Raw genomic sequence first — 21,092 nt, 5'->3', positions numbered from 1 at the left:
GCTCATACAGTTCATCCTTCCACCTCACTACTGCCATTTCTATGGGAAAGAAAACTATTTCAAAACCTAGGAGCTGAGTAATTCTTACTGTTTCCCCCTAAAGCTTGAATGTTTCTATTTAATTTTTTGTAAACAGATTGATGACTCTTCATCTATTTCTCTGGCCCAGCTTACAAAGGTAGATGTATATACATATATATTATTGAATAATTTATCTGTCTATTAAATATTTCATATTATCGCATGAGCTATAATATCCCATTATTTTGTAATGAGAACAGAATTTGATTAATTTCTTAATGTTGAGTTTTAAAAAAAATGTACTATCCTGTAAAGAGTAGCTTGCACTTTGGGGAAGATAAAAGGGGAGTTGCCTTTTCAGCCGTATATTGTTGCCATTTTCATCACCAAGATGCAAGCAAGAAGCACTTAATGTGTTCTCAGCAGTGAGGGGTTAATTATGTAACCAGTTTTGCCATTAATTGTGCTTTGCTGATTATTGTTGTTGGAATCGTGCCTTTTTTTTTTTATAGGCATATCCAGTTTGGCTGTTAAGTTGTATGGACTTTTTTCTAAGCTTACAGCAGCCAAATAAGAGTTTCCTTAGGATATGGACTGTTGTGGTATTAATTCTGGATTTGACAAAGTCAACATGGATATATTGTGCAGACCTTAAATTTTGTAGTTCCTATGCTGTGAAAAAGTATAGTCTAATTTGTTTGAACACAAACTGTTGCTTGTGCAGTTATGGAATTGTTGCTAGGAATATACTAATGTATGGTCATGGCATATAGGTAATATAACCTGCCAAAAAATGTTGTATATGCCATGTTTGCAATGAAAATTTCAGCCACACGTTACTGTGTTTGGGAAAGCACCAGTGATCAGAGAGATCAGCAATCATAATCTTGAATTAGTTTTTTTAAAATATACTGTTTTTTAAATAAAACAGAGTAGATGGAATCTATGACGAACCAGCTGGGTTCCATACTTTTATCTAGTAGAACCCCATTTTAACTTTGAAAAAGTCACGTGATTCCAAATGATACAAAATTACATACATCTGTTGGTGGCCCCTCTATTCAAAGCATAAAGATGGCAGCAGTCCGTACACGGCTCTCTGTGTCAGAGTGCGCTTACAGACCCAATGTTCTGCTTGGCTTTCCGGTTTGGAAACCCACACAGGATGAGGCAGGCCCTGTGAATATTCACTGACTCACATGCCCCCTGCTAATTGCCATTATGGACAAGTTAAAATGGAGGTTGGGATCCTGACCTACGGTTCAGAAACCACTGCTCTACACTGTTCACCGTTATAACCAAAATAGGTGAAGTGTCTGACTAGTCATTAAAGGGTTGAAATTTCCATAAGTGTCGCTGGTGCTGTCTTCAGGTCTGTTAAGGTCATGGAAAGTGTGAAAATGTCCAAATGTTGTACATAAAGTGATTGTATCTGAAACTGATAATGTGATCAATCAACATGAGCAAAAGCAGTGTCTTAAATACATTGTGCAATGTTAATTCCTCTCCATCTGGTCCTGCAGTGCAACTTGTATGTTTAAGTTTAGGGAATTTTTCTCCCACAATAATGTCTCGGATGCCATATCTATATTTTGGTCTATTCCTTTTTTATATATATATTTTCTGAATTTGAATGTTTCTGCATAATTGGGTTCAAACAAATTAGTTTACTCTGTACTAACTTTTTGTAACCTTTACTGATATATATATTTACACCTGTTTTTAATTTGCTCTAATGTGAAGAGAAAGCCATGTATATTTATTTAAGAAGCTTATAATAAAAGATTAAAACTGTTGCTTGTTTTGTACATGAATGTGAAATAACACTAAAGGAGTGCTTGGTTTGAATGCCAGATGCTTGAAATTCTTGAGTGTTTAGCGCTCTCTCCCCTTAGACCCTGCTTATATCTGGACTAATCTATAAATTAAATATTTTTATTTAAGGGTATCAACCTCTTCAAATATTCCATATTTAATATTGTGGTGATGCCACATAAGAGCCTCTAAAATAAGCTTGAAGTATCTGAAAATCTTACTGACAGCTGCTATGAAATAGCTGAGTTTTCAAATGTGCATGATTTAGGATACATCTCATTGTCATTTGTTTGGTGCTGGCCTCTAAGCAACCTACGTACAAAAGTCCCTGCTATTTTAGGTTGAATTTGAACTGATTAAATGTGGAGGCAGTAATGCTGATCCATGTGCAAGACTCATTATAAAGAGCATTTAGGTGAGGATACCTTAACTGACTCATGCAAGCACAATGTGTAATTGTATTTAAATTAATATCTTCAAAAACAGATACTACAAAAATCAAAATTTACATAAAAAAATAAAATACCACAGCAGAAGGTAATTGGGGGGGTCTTTTGAGTGGATATCATCAATTAGCTGGTTACTGCGCAGATGGAATATGCAGTAGTTATTCAGCTGTATTTTAAATTGTTCTTGTTGTGACTGTTTCTTTCCTGTATATTTTTTTGGCATTCTTTTCCTTTTTCTTGTGTTTTTAATTATTTTGTAAATTGCTTTGATTTATTTGCTAAAAAGATGATTCATCAAGTCTGAATAAACATAAACATATGGGATAACAACTCTGTGAGATCGGGTTCAAAGGAGGAGAAAACTCTTGATCTTGTTGCATGTTAAATTGTATGTGCTGTTTTATTAATTTTTGTTCTTATGTTGTGTATATTCTATATGTGAAGAACAAAAGTTTGAACATGTAGAGCATCATTCTATTTTTGATAATTTGAGAATAATCTCTGAGCAAGTATGACTCCATCTCATGCCAACATGGAGAATGTTTCCTTAGCTTTTTAGTCATGTGTGGTCACTACCTACATGCCATGGCTCCTCTTTTCTGTTTCTTCTTTTGAGGAGTGTTCCACACAGTCAGGTGGCTTTTGCCTTCGGATTTCTTCTAAGATAGCTATCTTGGTCAGTTCAACAGCTTCTGTTCTTCCTTTGTGGTGCTCTTTTGAATGTACCTGTATTTTGCCACTTTTCTACCAAAGAAAAATTTTAGACATGCAAAATTCCATCTCAGTGACATCTATTCTGCCATCTTCAGTGCTTTTAAGCTCATAATGTATTTCTACCTCACAGATTTCAACTTCAGTCATGAGCTCCTTTTCTAGCTTCTCCTATCTGTTGGACTGAAAAATGTATTCACAAACATGAACATTGCTGCTTCCCCGTGGATCCTGTTCCTCACGGTTAGTGTGGGACTCTTTATCTTATCTTATTGAGCGCTTACTAGAGCTGATTAATTACAATTTGTATCTTGGTATAATACTGGCCCTATGGAAAGAGTCTGTTGTATGTCCAAGGTTGGAAGAAGCCTAACTTGGATCCCTCATCTTTACTGCCAGTTTGCCTTAGCATAGCCATAAGAACATAACATAAGAGTAGCCATACTGGGTCAGACCAATGGTCCATCTAGCCCTGTATTCTGTTTTTCAAACAGTGGCCAAGCTAGGTCACAAATAATTGGCAGAAACCCAATCGTGGCAACACTCCATACTACAAATCCCAGGGCAAGCAGTTGCTCCCCATGTGTGTCTCAGTAGCTAACTGAGACAGCTATAGCCTGATTATCAGAATTAATGGCCATGATTAATGATATTCTTACCAATATGGATGCAGGAAAGACTACCCTTTTCAACTTGATCTTAATGCCGCCTTTGATATCATTGATCATTCTTTAATTTGCGCAAGACTGGAAGATATTGGACTAACTGGCACAGTTCTGAACTGTGTTCACTTCTACTTCTCCCAGCATTCCTTTTGGATCCTTTATGGTAAGGACCATTCTTTGGCTTATCAATTATCTTGTGGTGTTCCTCAAGACGTGACCTTGGCACCAATTTTATTTAACATTTTCCTGGCACCCATTACCACTCTGATTCAGGACATGGGTATGAGAACCTTTTATTTATGCAGATGATATCCAGCTTCTCAAAGCGAGTGGCTCCTGGGACTTAATGATCTGGACTAAAGTGGCCATCGGCCTAACACATTGCTGCATGGCCTACATAAATCCTTCGAAGTGTGATGCTGTATGGTTCACTAGGAATATACCATCTCCATCTTAACAGCCCACTATTACGAGATTGGAGATTCTACTTAGATACCCATCAATCTCTGGGAGTGTGGTTCGAGTCATCTGTCTTTTGCTCTGCTTGTTTCTTGTATAGTCCTGAGGAAAATCCATTTCTTGCATTCTTTTTTTGGCCCTTTAAATCAGTAAAGACTCAAAGCCATGTATTAGTAATTAATAGGCTGGATTATTGTAACGCATTATTTGAGATACTACCCAAGCTAATTTGAAGCATCTTTAGCTTATATAAAACACAGTAGTAAAATTGATTTGTAAGTCAAGAAAATCATTCCATATTAGCTGGTAGAACAGCATGCTCCCATTATTGGTAGAATTAAGTATAAGCTACTGGCATTAACCCACTGCTTTTCTCTGGCCTGCCTTCCAATTTGAATTCTATGCTAATTCCTTTTCAGCCTCTCTGAACTCTGTGTTCCTCACAAACTAATCTACTTGTTATTCCTTCTCATACCAAGTTTTGGTTAGATTTTATTTGGCAGGCTTGTTTTTCTGTGATGGCCCTTATCCTTTGGAATTAGTTCCCTATAGCATTGCATATGAAAATTTTACATTGTAGATTTAAAACCCAGGTTTAAAAAAAAAAAAAAATTTGCGCATACATTCTCTGCTGACTGAAATTTTGAGGCTTATATCTTTTCCCATTCCTTTTGTTTCCTTGATTTTTTTTTTTTTTTTTGCATTATGGTCAGGTTTTCTGTGTTGTGCTATTTACTTCTCCTGGGTGATTCTTGTCATCTCTTGTGTGTGTTATGTATAAGTTTATATTATGAGATTGTAAACTAGTATGTTGTTATCCTGGATCTCAAACTGCAGTACATCAAGTACAAGATGAAAATATGCTTTTCCTGCAACAATTTCTTCTTTTGATTATGTTTTTTTGTTCTCCCCCACTGTTTCAGAAAAGCAAACCAGAAGCTTCAAGAAGTCTCCAAAGGGCTTGCAAAAGATATCACTAATGGATCATTTTGCTGAGTGCTGTAACTGAGCGTTCCTATATAGTTCACCACTCCAACTCATCTCCTCAACCTTGACTGGGTTCAGTCTTAGGGCCCATCCTATTCAATATTTTCTTGGCTCCGTTAACTCTCCTACTTCAATCTTTGGGCTTTACTTTTTTTCATTTTCCCTTTTGATTCTAGCTCCTCTTTCTATTATACCTTAATCTCCAGTAACTTAGACTCTTGTCACTGATTAGTTAACTGAAAACCTTCTGAAATTCAATGAAATCGGTGTCCATGATTTTCAGCTCACTCCTCTGTTTACAAGTCTTCCATTTTTTTACTATTAAAGGTGTACCCTATGCTTCATCAGCTAGAATCTTGGGAGTTACACTGGACACCACACTCTTTTCACTCCCATATCTCTAGAATGATTTCCTCTTCTTTCCTCACAGTTAGACATCTCTGCTCCATCTGTGGCCTCTTAAATCCTAGCTCTTTCCGCATCATCCTTCATTCAGACACATGGAATCTCTTAGGAAAAGGAGTGGCTACTGAGGATGGGCAGGCTGGGTGGGCCAGACAGCCCTTATCTACCATCATGCTTTTATGTTTCTATATTATCTAACCTTGATTACTGCAGTTCTATCCTGATAGGTTTACCTGCATACATCGAATGTGATTAGTTTAAAATACCGCTGGGGATCTCTTCCATAGTCTGAAGAAATACAATCATGCCACGCCCCTTCTCATTGCTGAATGTATGTTTCCTGCTGCTTATAGGATTCCTTTTAAGATTAATATCTTATTTCATCAGATTCAATCTTCAGGCTTATCTTCCTTTTTAGTCAGTCTCCTGATTTTCTGCTTCCCTTCAAGATCCCTCCAGTTGTCTAACCAGGGCTTATTAGTAGTCTCATCCTTTTGCCAGGTCTTTCTAGATATTTCTAGAAGTTCCTGTTTCATTGTGGCCCCTTCCTCATTGTGGAATGCCCTCCCCCAGGATCTACATCTTGAGCGGTCATTCAACTTTTAAATCTCCATTAAAGTCCTACAACTACTTTGGCTTTTCCAGCTAATGATTTCTGATTCTGTTTTTCCCTCCTTTTTATGTTCTGATTTCTGGCTTATGACTAAGACAGCTCCAAGCCGTCCATTGTATCCCCGCCCCATTTTTACCCTCTTATTGCCATTGTGTTCTTCCCTTTTTCTCCCCAATTATTTGCATATTGTGCTTAGATTTCTCTTGAAAATTGAAGTGTAGCACGTAAGCACCAAAATGTTGTAGAGCTTGGTTCAGGCTCAGGAGGAGACACTCTAGCCTAACTGTCCAGTATAAGTAAGTCCATCTCAAATCTCAAAGGCCCTGGTACCCAGCTATGATTTGCACCATTTGTCAGTCCTTGTCATTGTTCCTTAGCAATTTTGAAACCTTGAATAGAAGAAAGGCCAAGAAGTTGGTAAAAGTTCTGCCTTTCACTCACAAAGATTCAGAAGGCTCAACTTGTGAGTGAAGAACCTTGAAGAGGTTATGGTGCTTTTTATTCTTATTGGCTCAGACAGTTTGTAGCTGCTTGAGACTATAAATGCGCTGGAATAGCTGTGCCCGGAGGCTTCCCTGGATTTGAGTTGAGGCCAAGAACTCTCTGCCAGCCTTTGTCATTGCATCAACTGAAATTTCATGTGGAGAGAGGGGTCAGATGACGTTTAATGGGTTTGGTCAAATAACAAGCAGGAGCTACATAATTAATGGCTACATTAAGCTGCATGGATATTGGGTGTGCCGGTAGTGGATATGTGTTCCGTAGCAGTCATATCAAGAGATTATTGGTATGGGAAGTTATGCCACTTACTGTCTCTACCACTATCCCAAAACAGTTTTCAATTAAATATGTGTAACCAGCACTCACTGTGAGTTGACTTGCCTGTCATTGAAGTCTGCTGTCTCTTAGACATCAAATCTAAGGCATCTTATAGGACACTTAGAGGTTGTGAGAATACTCATATTATGAGGAAGATGTAAATTATGCCTTGGTAGCTCTGGTGTGAAGCTAAGGCGTTCATTGGATAGGAAATTTGTAGAACTAGAGATTATGTAGGACTCTGAGGTTTGGGAGGGGGTACTCTCAGAAACAGTATTTGGAAGCTTTTCTTGGAAAGGATGGTGAATGCCTAGAACCCTTCTGGAGAAGGTGGTGGAGACAGGCATATGATAATGGATTAAAAAGCTTGAGATAAACACAGATTGTAATAAACCACTGGTGTAACCTGCATGGTGGTATGCTGGTTCAGCGAAAAAAAAATATCAATATGATTACATTGTGCTTCTCAGAAGGCGTTGGGTTAAACTGCACACACAGCAGTTACAAACAGTAGTAGTAGTAGTACGATTGTTTCAAGCCTTCATGAAAAAATTGGGCTCACTTTCATGGCATTGCAACCATAAAAAACATTGGTTCAAAAGCATCGGGCTTCAAGAAGGCTGGGAGTGACCTGATCTGCGTAGGCGAGCCACGGTTGAAGCCTAAATTTCAATGAGCATGGAGAGGCTGGATTTCACTAACTTTGTAGGTCTAAGGGGTTATTACAGAACTTGGTAGTAAACCTTTGAGAGTAGTCTGGGTATTTGGCTTTAGTATTCCTTTTTTTTTTTTCTCCCATTCACTTGGAGTTGTGAATCACTGTATCAATCAAAAGGAACTCCTGTAGAGATCATAAAATACAATATTCATAATTGTAAAATACAATACACCATATTATATTTAGTAATAGTCCTTGTTTCAAGTGGAGTGGAGGAGTAGCCTAGTGGTTAGTGCAGTGGACTTTGATCCTGAGGAACTGAGTTCAGTTCCCACTGCAGCTCCTTTTGACTCTGGGCAAGTCACTTAACCCTCCATTGCCCCTGGTACAAAATAAGTACCTGAATATATGTAAACCGCTTTGAATGTAGTTGCAAAAACCTCAGAAAGGTGGTATATCAAGTCCCATTTCCATTTCCTTCTTTAGAATGCCCCAATGCACAACCAATCCAAATCTCTCTCTCCTTTATCATGAAAAATACATTTAGATAAAATGTATATGTAGTGAGGAAGCAAATTTATTTTTTTGTTCTATTATAGGTGTTTCAAATAGAATGCTTGCTTACAACCCTCTCTTGAAATACCAGTGAAATGTCAGTCTGGTAGTTTTCATATAGTTCAATTAGGAACAATTTCAAGACCCAAAATGGCCTGCTGGCAAGGGAAATGTAGGTTGTTGTTAATAGATTTTGGCATGGTTGGGACAGATATGAAGGACTGAGGGAAGGGAGTTAAAAGGTCAGGTAAAATACATAGAGGGGAAAATTAGGTTTCATATGTGTATTTATTATCCATATCTAACCAAAGTAGACCAATTTCAACTGGCCAGTCTGGGTGTCCCAATTTGGTCTTTGCCATCATTTAATATGTTACTATGATTCTGGGTCTTACTGAGAAGCAACATTTTCGAAAATTGTCTCTTCTTGTATTGCTGAGTATGGAACATGTATAGACAACTACTTGCATACCCTGTGGGAGGAAGTGCAAACTTATGCTGATTCTTATTCAAGAGAAACTGGAAGGAATTTAATATGGCATTCATAGCCTGTGCTGTGTTTACCTCGGTATGGCCAGGCTTCAGGGAGGATGTGCAGGAGAGTGGTTAATGAATGCACCATGTCCAACCAAGAATGTTTGGGAGAAGGGGAAGAGCGTCCCTTGCAACATAGTTCTTCATTTTGTTCAAGGGTGGTTAGGACGTTTTGGAGGCATTTCCAAGACTGCTTAAAAGTACGTTGACACTCTACCTTTTTAAAGGCCTTTGTGGTCAGATCTGTTCCAGTGCAGGGTATATTGGATTTTAGACCAAGTAGTTACTGGTTTTGGTTTGGATCCATATCAATTACTCCTGTTTTCATCATTGTTTGCTTACCCGTGTATCGTGCTGTAGTGTTTTGTTACCATGCATATACAGATGTGCCACACAATTTTCAAAATACCATGTGTGGAAGCATTTTGTTGTCTGTTTTTGTCGGGTTTTTTTTTTACTAGGCTTTATGCTCCATAGAGAAGAGTTTTTGTGTTTGTTTAGCACTGCATATGTCTAGTAGTATTATAGAAATAAATAGTAGTAGTCTTGAGACCCAGCCTAAACCTAAGTGACGTAAATATGTTCCTAAAAAGGAAAAAGTAAATGGTGATGTCTTTAACTTAAAAAATGCCATACTGAGTCAAACCAAAGATTCATCAAGCCCAGTATCATGTTTTCAATGGTGGCCAATCCAGGACATAAGTACCTTACAGAATCCCAAAAACTAGAAAGATTCCATGCTGCTTCGTTTCCTTAGTTTTACTTTAGTGGTTTATGGACTTTTCCTCCAGGATCTTGTCAAAAAAAATTTTTTTTTACACCTAGCTACCCTAACTGCATTTAACATATCCTTCAGTAGTGAGTTCCAGAGCTTAGATGGTATTTGTCTCCAAGGGTCCTGGCTACCTTCTCTGGACCTCAGAAAGATTTTCCAAATGTACTTAATTTTGATATATCACCAATACTGTGCCTTCATGGTGGTTTACAATAAAACAAGTAGGAAATTACATCATTTTTCTTTGGTTTTTTTCCCTCCATTTTCCACAGCATTTGCAATAGAAAGCAAAAAGAAACTAAATGTATAGTAATACATCAAGACTAAAAAGACAGTCATTGTAGCCCATATATGGGGGCAGGAGGTGAGAATATCTGCTTGCAGGAAAAAAAAAAAGAAAGAAAATAACTCATATAACCAACCACATTTGAGTACCATGCTCTTGTAAAAATTTCTCAACATGTGTAGAATCGTAAAACATATATTGTCTCCTGATAAATGATAAAACACTCTTCGTTAAAAGTCTACAAAAGTAAAGGTATATCTAAGTTTGCCAGTCTCGGTCCGAACCACCGCAGTGTTGTTCATACTGTATAAATACACTTCAAACTCCAAATGCACCATTAAAAAAGTAGGCCTACTTCTTACATATAGGGACTTATGATAGAGGTACACTATGTCTATCATGTCCACTCCTTTGGCCTAGCTTCTTAGCAGTGTCTGATTCACTTTTTGATGTATTTGCACAAGCTGGTGCTGCATTTTTTTTAATGTAATAATTGGTTTACTAAGAGTTGAATTCTGGCAGGTATTAAATTGGTATAGCTCATAATCCAGGTGTTGCAATAGCTAGAATTCATCATCAACTTTCACATGTCTTTTCTGAAGCGGTCTCCTCCAGTGGAATTTTATACGGGACTTTGCTAGACACAACTCAGGTCAATACTTGTCTCCTCAGAGGGGAAATATTCAGAATCGGGAGACATCAGCTTGGTCCATGTTGAGAACGCTGGGCCTCGGGTTTGCCATAGTTCATATTACACTTAAGGTACGTCTCCAGATGAGACCAGCAAAAGTGTACCTTGAGGTTTCAGTTTGTGTAGGCCAAAAGCTTTAAAAGCTCAGAGATCGTCTTGGTGGCATTCCCATTCCAATGTAACAAAGAGTCTCTCAAATACTTCTGCATTGAACAGTGCTCTTTGCAAATGCATCTAGAGGGAAAAGAATATGTTCTCACCTATGGCTTATAAGGAGAACTCATTCTAAAATAACAACCTGGAAATAAGGACAATTATGTGCACTCTAAAAGCCTTCAGAAATCAAGTGGCTAGTAATTGTTCTAGCACAGACAACCAGAGTCATATTGTTTCTGGAGAAGCAAGAAGAAATGGAGTACTGTCTTGTTCGTTAGGAAGCTGTGAAATTGGTATTGTCTCATGGGATAACCCAAAGAGCGGATATCTGGCAAACAGACTTGTCAGCTGTTGACTTCTGTGCATGGTCCCTGGATCAGGATATCCCCAAGCACACTTTCTCAAGTGTGTTCTAGCCAAAGTGGCTCTGCTTGACAGTTCTGAACATGAAAGTATTTTGTCAAATTCTCCTGGAGATTAAAAGGCAGGTTAGCAGCTTATACCTTCCTTTATTAGAGAACAGGTTCTTGAATTATTTATCAACCTTAATAAAACTCAGGACTTGTGATCCTTATAGCACTGTTTGGCTGAGACAAGTATGGTCTCTTTTCCTTCAGAAGAGATAATTGGTCAGACCCATCGGACCTGTATGATCGCCAAGCCTTAACCTTCAAAATCAAGGGTCTTTACTGTGTAGAACTTGAATATCGAGAGAGGGACAACACAAACATTTAGATTCTGAGAAAATGCCTCGAATGTTCCTGGCTTCAAGAAAGACATCTGTGGTGTGGTTTGAAATACAAGTTTTCTGTCTGGTATGAACAAGTCCCTAGATCCCTCAATGCAAACTACTTGACCATATTTTTACTTTCAGAATGTGGCCTGAAAACCAATTTGATATTCGCGTCTGTACAATTAAGACGCATCACCAGATTTCTGTATAGTCTATTTGTCAGGTCTATATGGAGCGTGTGTCAGTTAAACCCTGCAGCTTTCTGGAGATATTGTGGTTCTAAGTCAAATGAAAGCTTTAGGACTTAGAACATTATGTAAAATGGATACTTTACTATCATAACATGATTGTGCTTTGCACTTATCCCAAGAACATGACCTAAGTTGGTGTTGGACTTTGATCTTCATCAGGTAATTGGCCTTCCAACGTTTTTCATTTGTTCTTGTGCATGTAATGGTGAGGCAGGACTTAAATATGATGGGTCAGTTCAGTGGTCCTTTTGAGCTCGGCATTTGATAATGGAAGCACCCAACCGGGCCAAAAGAGGAGGTCATTCTTTTTTGAATTCTTCCAGAAACTTGTCCATACATCTTTTCTAAAATCAACTACACTACTAGACATGACCACTTGGTGTCATTGGATTGCAAGAGAGCTGTTGCCTTCTTTCTGCAATGGATGAAACCCATAGAAAGTCAACACAGCTTCTTTTTTTCTTTAGTCTATTTGAATTGGAGTGTTAACCTTTTTCAGTGTTTTATTTGGGCAGGCTGACCTTAAAAGAAAGTTTTATTTCTCATTCATTCAGGGTTCTATTGATGTTGGTTACCACTCTGCCTACCTCTGTAGAGATTTGAAAAGCTAGAGTGTAGCATTAATCCACTCATATCCCTGAAGGCCTGTTTGCTGGAATATAGGCCAACCCCTTTTCCTCCACGGTTTTAGTTGTTAGTGAAAACTATCACAGAAACATAAGAGAAAATTGACTCCCACACCATAAATATATTTTTCATATTCTCATGTTGCCAACTGTTCATCATATTCCTTTTTTTTAAATCTGAAGACAGGGGTTCCATCTGTGTGGCTTTGTTACATCTGCTTGTTTGAGAAAGCAAAATTACATATAACATGTTCTCTGAGAGCAGTGCAGCAAGCTACATAACCTATTTCTTTTTTGGTGGGGGTGTTATCTACATTTGTATCTAAGCCTACTTAATAGATAAGTGATTTGATTTTTTTTTTGGGGGGGGGGGGGTGAAGGGGGAGTGACATACAGAAAACAACCAAGCAAGCTTAGAGAGGTCTGGGAAGATGCTCTGCCTTAGCATGAGTCTTATGACCTGATGTGGATAACGTGGAGAGATCTAACAACGTTTGAAGAATGGTCTAGAATTTGGCAACTAAGATCGTGAGAAAAGTACAGTATAGGAGGTGAAGAATCTCTGCACAAAAGAACTTGAAGGTGATCATATCAGATGATGATCATATCAGATGATCTTGAGGAGGCAATTGCTAAAGCCAGAATGATGCTTGGCTGCATTTGGGGGGGGGGGGGGAGCATGATCAGCAGGAAGAAGGAGGGATAGTACCTCTGTATAAGTTAGTGGTGACACCCCATTTACAGTACTGTGTAAAGGTATGGAAACAATACTTTCAAAAAGATAGGATGGAGTCAATCTGGAGTGTAGCTACTAGAATGGTCAGTTGTCATAAAGCGTATGGGGACAGACTTAATGATCTTAATTTGTAGATTTTAGAAGAAAAATGGGAGAGGAAAGATATGATAGATATTGAAATACCTCCGTGGCATAAATGCACAGGAGAGGTGAGTCTATTTCAACTGAAGAAGCTCTTGAATGAGGGGGCACAGGGTGAAGATGAAAGGGGATAGAGTCAGGACTATTCTAAAGAATGCTCCTTTATGGAAAGGCCAGTGGATGCGTGGAACAGCCTCCCAGTGAGGTGGTGGTAAATTTAAGAGACTTCTTTGAACCCTAGTCTGTACCTGTGCTTTAATTACGTGATGGACCCTTGACTCTAATGTTATCTCGGCCCACAAATGGTAGGATGTCTTAACCTACCATTCACCAGTCCCTTTTCCTGAGACTAATGCTGTCTCCGTAGAGTTAAGTTTCCAGCTATGGGTTCAAGTCATGTTTTTGTTGCTAGGTTGCTCTGATCAAAAAAGAGTGCTGTATAGTGCTTATACTGGTGATAAGAGTGTCCCTGTTGGACAGAGAATTAGGCTGCTGCTGTTTCTGTGTAGCAGTGTAATGCAGTGATTCTTTATTGTATATTTGCCCTTATGAGATAGCCAATGTGCCTTGCTCGAGTGGCTAAGGTATCACTCTATAACTTCAGGGAGCCCCAAGGCTGTAAGCCAGGTCATCCTGTTTTTTTCAAGATCCCCTTGGAGAGAAAAGTGATGGTATGGATGGGAAGACTGGATAGGCCATATGGGCTGTCATCATTTTCTGTGTTACTATTACAGGTGCCCAATTTTAACTTTTCAGAGGAAATGGTTTGTTCAAGATATTAGACAGAACAGTTCTTCTTTCTTTGCTTTTGTTACATTTACAGTGAGAATGGTTCAGGTGACATGACGGACTAGTTTTATCCCAGGTATAAACAGGGCCTAAGGTAGAGTTGCTCAGGAAGCATACAAACATCATGGCCTGGCTGAAGGAACTCCCCAGAACATCTTCAGCCTACTGTCCAATAGAAGCAGTTGTTAGCATGTAATGGCTTTGGCATCTAGCTGCTCTTTACAGGATTGGATGAATGGTGCTCTTTGACTGTGTGGTGATGATGTGTTTTCTAATGTACATGTCAAATAATTACCTATTAAACAGACTGCCAATCTGGCCGAAGCCAATGCTTCTGAAGAAGATAAAATTAAAGCTATGATGTCACAGTCTGGCCATGAATATGATCCTATTAAGTAAGTACTCATCAGTGACTTATCCTTTACTCTCCGGAGTCAGAGTATGTTACAGGTGTGACTAAGTATTTTAAACAAACATCTTTTATTAATATTTTTCAGTTACATGAAGAAACCTCTTGGTCCACCACCACCTACTTATACATGTTATCGTTGTGGAAAACCTGGCCATTATATAAAAAACTGCCCAACAAATGGAGTAAGTGTGAGTTTTATGACTTTTCCTTGTGGACCCTCCAATGCACTGTGTAGTAGTCCTAGAGTGTAAAATAACTTTAGTAAATGTTGGATTGGAATGTATTTATTTCAGCATGTATATCCCACATTTTCCAATATGTATTGTTCAATATAGCTTACAATTACAATTTAAGAATAGTAATCCCTACTATTACTGTATATTAGTGACAATGAACAATATTGTATAGATTGCATTCTCATCATGGCTATAGCTTCAGTAAGACCAATGATTTAGAACTTAAGAATTTGTGAGATAGATAAATCCCCTATAGACAGTGAAAGCTCCCCCTCAACCCAAATACCTTGCTGTGATAAATTGCTTAGGAAAATGACTTGCTACTGATTTAGATCAATGCAGCCTGAATTGTATGACATTTGAGATATTTTACTCTAAAGCAGGAGCCAAGAAAATCAGTCTGTAGCAGTTCTGCATGGATTTGCTTTTCCATGAGTGGAAGAGAAAATTGTGCAAACCAGAGTCATATCAGCTCTCATGTTTCAGCATTTCTGCTTCCTTTTTTAAAAGATCTTATTGCATCTCCTTTCCTTTTGGGTTTGCTACGTTCTTTTTTTCTGTTTGCAGTTTATTGAATTAAAATATGAACTGTTGGTTTGTCAAAAAAAAAGTTTTTTTCATAGAGCCTTTCATGTGATAGTGTAATACGCAAACACCTATCTTATCAAGCATAATAAGTACAAGACTATTATTGCATTACAGCCTTCCTAGCAAGGGTTATTACTATTTCATTTATAAATTTTTCTGTACTATCCAAATCACATTTTTCACTCAGGAGTGAACAACAGTTCATATAAATTCAATTCGACTAAAAAATAAAAGCCCACACTTCACTTCCTTTGTGTTGACCAAAGTATGTGGCATGAAGTTCCACTAGATATTCATTTGGAGCCTCAATAATTGACCTGTAGAAAGAAGGTGCCGGGCAAAATAGTGGAAACTATTATAAAGAATAAAAATACGGAACGCATAGACAAACATGGTTTAATGGGACAGTCGGCATGGGTGCAGCCAAGGGAAGTCTTGCCTCACTAGTTTGCTTAATTTCTTTGAAAGTGTAAATAAACATGTGGATAAAGGTGAGCCTTCTGTGGATTAGGAATTGGTTATTGGACAGAAAACAGAGGGTAGGGTTAAATGACCATTTTTTTCAATGGAGGAGGGTGAATAGTGGAATGCCGCAGGGATCTGTACTGGGACCGGTGCTATTTAACGTACTTATAAATAATCTGGAAAACGGAACGAGTGAGGTGATTAAATTTGCAGAAGACACAAAACTATTCAAAGTTGTCAAAACACGTGCAGATTGTGAAAAATTGCAGGGAGACCTTAGGAAACTGGAAAACTGGGCATCCAAATGGCAGATGAAATTTAATGTAGACAAATGCAAAGTGATACACACTGGAAAGAATAATCTAAATCATAGTTACCTGATGCTAGGGTCCACCTTGGGAGTTAGCACTCAAGAAAAAGATCTATGTATCATTGTAGACAATATGCTGAAATCTTCTGCCCACTGTGCTGCAGCAGCCAAAAAAGCAAACAGGATGCTAGGAATTATTAGGAAAGGGATGCAAAATATGACCAAGAATATTATAATGCCTCTGTATCGCTCCATGGTGCAATCTCACCTTGAGTACTGCGTTCAGTTCTGGTTGCCATATCTCCAAAAAGATATAGTGGAATTAGAAAAGGTTTAAAGAAGAGCGACCAGAATGATAAAGGGGATGGAACTCCTGCCATAATGAGGAAAGGCTAAAGAGGTTAGGGCTCTTCAGCTTGGAAAAGAGATGGCGGGGGGGGGGGGGGGGTATGATATGATTGAGTTCTATAAAATCCAGAGTGGTGTAGAACGGTAGAAATGAATTGATTTTTCATGCTCAAAAAAAATACAAAGACCGAGGAGAGCCAATGAAATGTTGGAATAGCCTAGAAGACTTTTTGTAATGTGAACTGCATCAAGTAATCCTCGGTGAAGCCCATAAGAACATAATAGCCATACTGGGTCAGACCAATGGTCCATCTAGCCCACTACTACTACTATTTAGCATTTTTATAGTGCTACAAAGCGTACACAGCGCTGCACAAACATAGAAGAAAGACAGTCCCTGCTCAAAGAGCTTACAATCTAATAGACAAAAATAAAGCAAGCAAATCAACTAATGTGTAGAGGAAAGAGGAGAGGAGGGTAGGTGGGGCGAGTGGTTACAAGTCCTGTATCCTGTTTCTAACAGTAGCCAGGCCAGGTCATAAGTACCTGGCAGAAACCCAAATAGTGGCAACATTCCATGCTACCAGTCCCAGGGACAAGCAGTGGCATCCCCATGTTTGCCCCCTCCATCTCTTTTTTTCATCTGCAAGAAGGCAGTATACAGCAGTCGCTCCTCTTCACTGACATTTTTCAGGCTTTTCTTCTTTTTTCTGTTTCCCTTTATTCATTTATTAAGGAACATTTTTTTTTTAAGTTTCTGAACTTGAAATTGAGAGTAAACCCTAATATCTTGAGTAATTCAGCAGGCTTGGACAGGCCTTTCAGGACTGTTCAACAGCCCAGTTTGCTCCTACAGAATCTGTTTCACACAGCATGATCTGTTCTTGCTAAACTCCCTGAAGCACAAGCACTTGGGCTTAGAGGCTGAGCAAGGGTTTGAATAATATAAAGCAAAGGAGTTTCAGCTCTGCAACTCCTTCCGTCCCTCAGAAAGCAAATAAGGAAAAAGGTGAGACCTCCGAATTCTAAGCATTGTTTCTATGCTCTGCTTATTCTGCAGTCCACTGGATATGTCTACTGGTACTGAGGATGATGTCCAGGAGATTTGTCATAGAGGTGGGGGTGGCTTGGCTGGAACACCATGGAGCCACAAGGCTTTAATATTGTGGAACACTGATGCTATAACACTGCCAGTGCCAAGGGCATCTGACATACCTGTTTCAGCTCTTATATCCTAAAGAACTTTACTGCTGACTAACAGGGATACGCATTGTATGTAGTTGTTCAACACCAGTTATCAGGGAGTCTTGAAAAGGACAGGGTGACCTGGCTTAGAGCCTTGGGGCTCCTTGAAGATGTACAGCGAAACTTTAACCACTCGAGCAAGGCACATTGGCTATCTCATAAGGGTAAATATACAATGATTTTTATAAAGAACCCCTGCACTATATTGCAGTCATTCTGCACTGGCACACAGAAACAACAGCAGCCTAATTCTCTGTCCAACAGGGACACACTTATCACCAGTATAAGCACTATACAGTGCACTTTTTGGACCAGAGCAACCTAGCAACAAAAAATGACTTGAACCCATAGTTGGAAACTTTTAACTATACAAGACAGCAGCTAGTGTCTAGTCTCAGGAAAATGGCCTGGTGAATGGTAGGTTAAGACATCCTATTGTTTGTGGGCCTAAATACTATCAGAGTCAAGGGTTCTTCACATAATTAAAGCAGAGGTACAGACTAAGGTTCAAAGAAGTCCTGTCCTTCAGGCCTCCAAGGAAGTAAGTTTCAACAGAACTACTGAGTCCTGATAACTGAAATTTTGGCTTTACTCAGCACAAAGGCCATAGTAACTGCCACTCAGGAAAAGAGGGAATCCTTGTACATGGTGAAATGCAAAATAATCACCCTTCCTATGATTTAATCTTTCCTTGAGAAAGAAGAAATTGGCTCCAGAGTTCTGAAAATTCAACATTTCTTAGGGAAGGTCTGTCACTTTTAATATAAAGCCCTTCTTGTTTTGGCATATTAGCAACACTGTGGGTCTTCAGCATGTGTGGTGGTAGCTACATGCCTCAGAAGGTGTGGCATATTCTTTTTCGCTGTACCTAGAAGATTATCTTGTTAAGACCAATTTTGAGAATTTCACAAGGAAGGCCTCATAATTCAGATACTCTATCTCCAGATCACCAACTAGAATTTTGTAGGGGCAATACTTGACTTGAAAAATATCTAGGTCTCCAATCCTAGTGGTGATGTGAAACAGTACTTTTGCAGTGGTTTGCAGTCTGTACAGCAGTTAGTCCAGAATGGTAAGGGTGTTCTTGAGATTCTGGACCATATGACCTTGACAGCTCTTATAATCCTGAGGGCCAGGTTGCACTTGAGGCAGTTTCAGGTGTTCAGTAGAACCATTATTCCCAAAGTCTCCATCACAGCACTTGCATTAATAGATAACTCAAAGTGGCTTTACAGAGAATGTCTCATAGCACGTTATCCATTTCAAATGCCAATATCACATGTACACCTTATGGTAGATATGTCCCTCCTTCTGGAGACCTACTTCAACATCAAAATGTTTATGGTTTATTGAGCTTAATATAGCATTTTTTGTAGAAAACGGCAACGTGGTGTACAAATTAAAAATCAATTAGTAAAAGAAAGGAAAGGAACTACAATTTCAATAGGATAGAAGACGGGACAAACAGAAATAACAAAAAAAAAAGTGACTGTAAGAAATAGAATGGAACGTAGGTCAATATCATAGTTCCCTAATGCTATGGTCCACATTGGAGGGGGGGGGGTCAGCCCCCCCCCCCCCAAAAAAAAAGATCTAGGTATCATAGACAATACGCTTAAAGCTTCTGCTCAGTGTGTGGCGGCAGCCAGAAAGGCAAACAGGATGCAAGGGATGATAAATAAGACCAAGACTTTTATAATGCCTCTTTATCATTCCATGGTGCAACCTCACCTTGAATATTGCATTCAGTTCTGGTCGCCATATTTTTTAAAAAGATATAGCAGAATTAGAAAAAGTTCAAACAAGTGTGACCAAAATGATAAAGGGGATGGAACTCCTCCCATATGAGGAAAGGCTAAAGAGGTTAGGGCTCTTCAGCTTGGAAAAGAGACGGCTGAGAGATGATTCTACAAAATCCTGAGTGGTGTAGAACGAGTAGAAGTGAATCGATTTTTTTTTTAACTCTTTCAAAAAGTACGAAGATCAGGGGACACTTGATGAAATTACATGGAAATACTTTTAAAGCAAATAGGAGAAAATATTTTTTCACTCAACGGATAGTTAAACTCTGGAATTCTTTGCTGGAGGATGTAGTAACAGCAGTTAGCATATCTGGGTTAAAAAAAAGAAAGGTTTGGACAAGTTTCTGAAGGAAAGGCCATAGTCTGCTAACTTCTCAACTTTTTGGCTATAGGTTTAGATACCTGAAATTCTCTTTAATTTAATGCTTATTACTTAATTTGTCCTGTGAACCCTCTCCTTTCCTGCCTAGCTCTGATAGAGGATAGGCTTTTCAAACTTCATTGTGGTTATAAAGTTGCATTTTACATTGATGAAACTGCTATAATTATTGGGAATATTTAGATTTATTTACAAAAGGAAAGTTATATTCTAGGGGAATTTGAAAGTTAAATCAACTGAAAATTCTTTGATCAGACTGTACCATTTCTGATCACACCTAGAGAACTTTCTTTGATACAGTACTTAGCTGGCTCACTGCGGTTACCTCTTTGTCAGACAGTGGATTCTAAAGCTTAACTGTGCTTTGAAAAAACTATTTTCTCCTATTTGTTTTAAATTTATTACTTACTGATGTACGTTTTGAAGAAGTAAGCAATCAGTTTTCATTAGCCATCCACTCCACTCATGATTTGTAGACCTCCCCTCAACCATCTCTTCTCCAAGATGAAAAGCCCTAACCTCTTTAGCCTTTCCTCATATGAGGTTTATTCTATTCACTTTGGTTACCTTTCTCAGTATCTCTTCTAATGTTGCTATATATACTTATTTATTTCAGATAGAGACCAGAACTGCACATTATACTCGGGTGTAGTCGCACCACGGAGCAGTAGAGGCATTATGATATTTTTATTATTGGGTCAATTTTTCTTCAAGAATTTTGCAAGGTGACAGTGTGGTCTAGATTTTGACATCTGGTTCTTAGACTTCGATAAATTAGCTGCTGCAGTCCCCAAATGATAGATTGTTTTACAGAGTAGGATGGAAGGGGGGCATCAAGCAGTCCTTAGTTTGGGTGTCCCATGATGCCATGTGATGATGTCACCTACTTGTGAGACTGTTAATCTTGCTGTCCACAGAGAACACAAGTTACAGGTAAGCAACTTTTCGTTCCTGGATAATAAATCTCTTTAATGCTACTGTAATATGTTAATGTTTTGGGTTTTTTTTACTAATTTCTTTTTGTACTTCGTTCATGATTTCCAATGTAATCCACTTTTGAAGCCTTCTAGGAAGCAGAGTAGTAAATTTGACATTAAAAATATATTTGTTAGCATTAAATATTTCTTAAACCCTCTAACAGAATATTATTTGAAGAATTTAAAAAAAATGTTTTAAAAACTTTTATCCAATTTTTTCTTCAGGACAAGAATTTTGAGTCTGTGCCCAGGATTAAAAAGAGCACAGGTATTCCCAGGAGTTTTATGATGGAGGTTGAAGATCCGAATATGAAAGGTGCCATGCTTACAAACACTGGAAAATATGCAATACCCACTATCGATGCGTAAGTAACATCTATGCAGCAGCTACTTTTGTGGAGCATTGCTCTGTATTTGGCAATCAGCCTGTCATTTTATAGCATGCAGTGTACAAA

General features: G+C 38.5%; 1 protein-coding gene across 1 annotated transcript in view; it reads left to right on the top strand.

Moving 5' to 3' along the window:
* RBBP6 (RB binding protein 6, ubiquitin ligase) overlaps positions 1-21,092 on the top strand; it is a 135,800-nt gene that overhangs the window by 55,349 nt on the left and 59,359 nt on the right. The window contains exons 4-7 of the mRNA XM_030211248.1: positions 137-178; positions 14,182-14,270; positions 14,373-14,469; positions 20,863-21,002. Coding sequence (XP_030067108.1) covers positions 137-178; positions 14,182-14,270; positions 14,373-14,469; positions 20,863-21,002 — 368 coding nt within the window. The remainder of the gene's footprint in view (positions 1-136; positions 179-14,181; positions 14,271-14,372; positions 14,470-20,862; positions 21,003-21,092) is intronic.

Source organism: Microcaecilia unicolor, chromosome 8, assembly GCF_901765095.1.
Source record: "Microcaecilia unicolor chromosome 8, aMicUni1.1, whole genome shotgun sequence".
NCBI lineage: Eukaryota > Metazoa > Chordata > Amphibia > Gymnophiona > Siphonopidae > Microcaecilia > Microcaecilia unicolor.
This window is presented reverse-complemented; position numbering and strand designations above follow the sequence as displayed.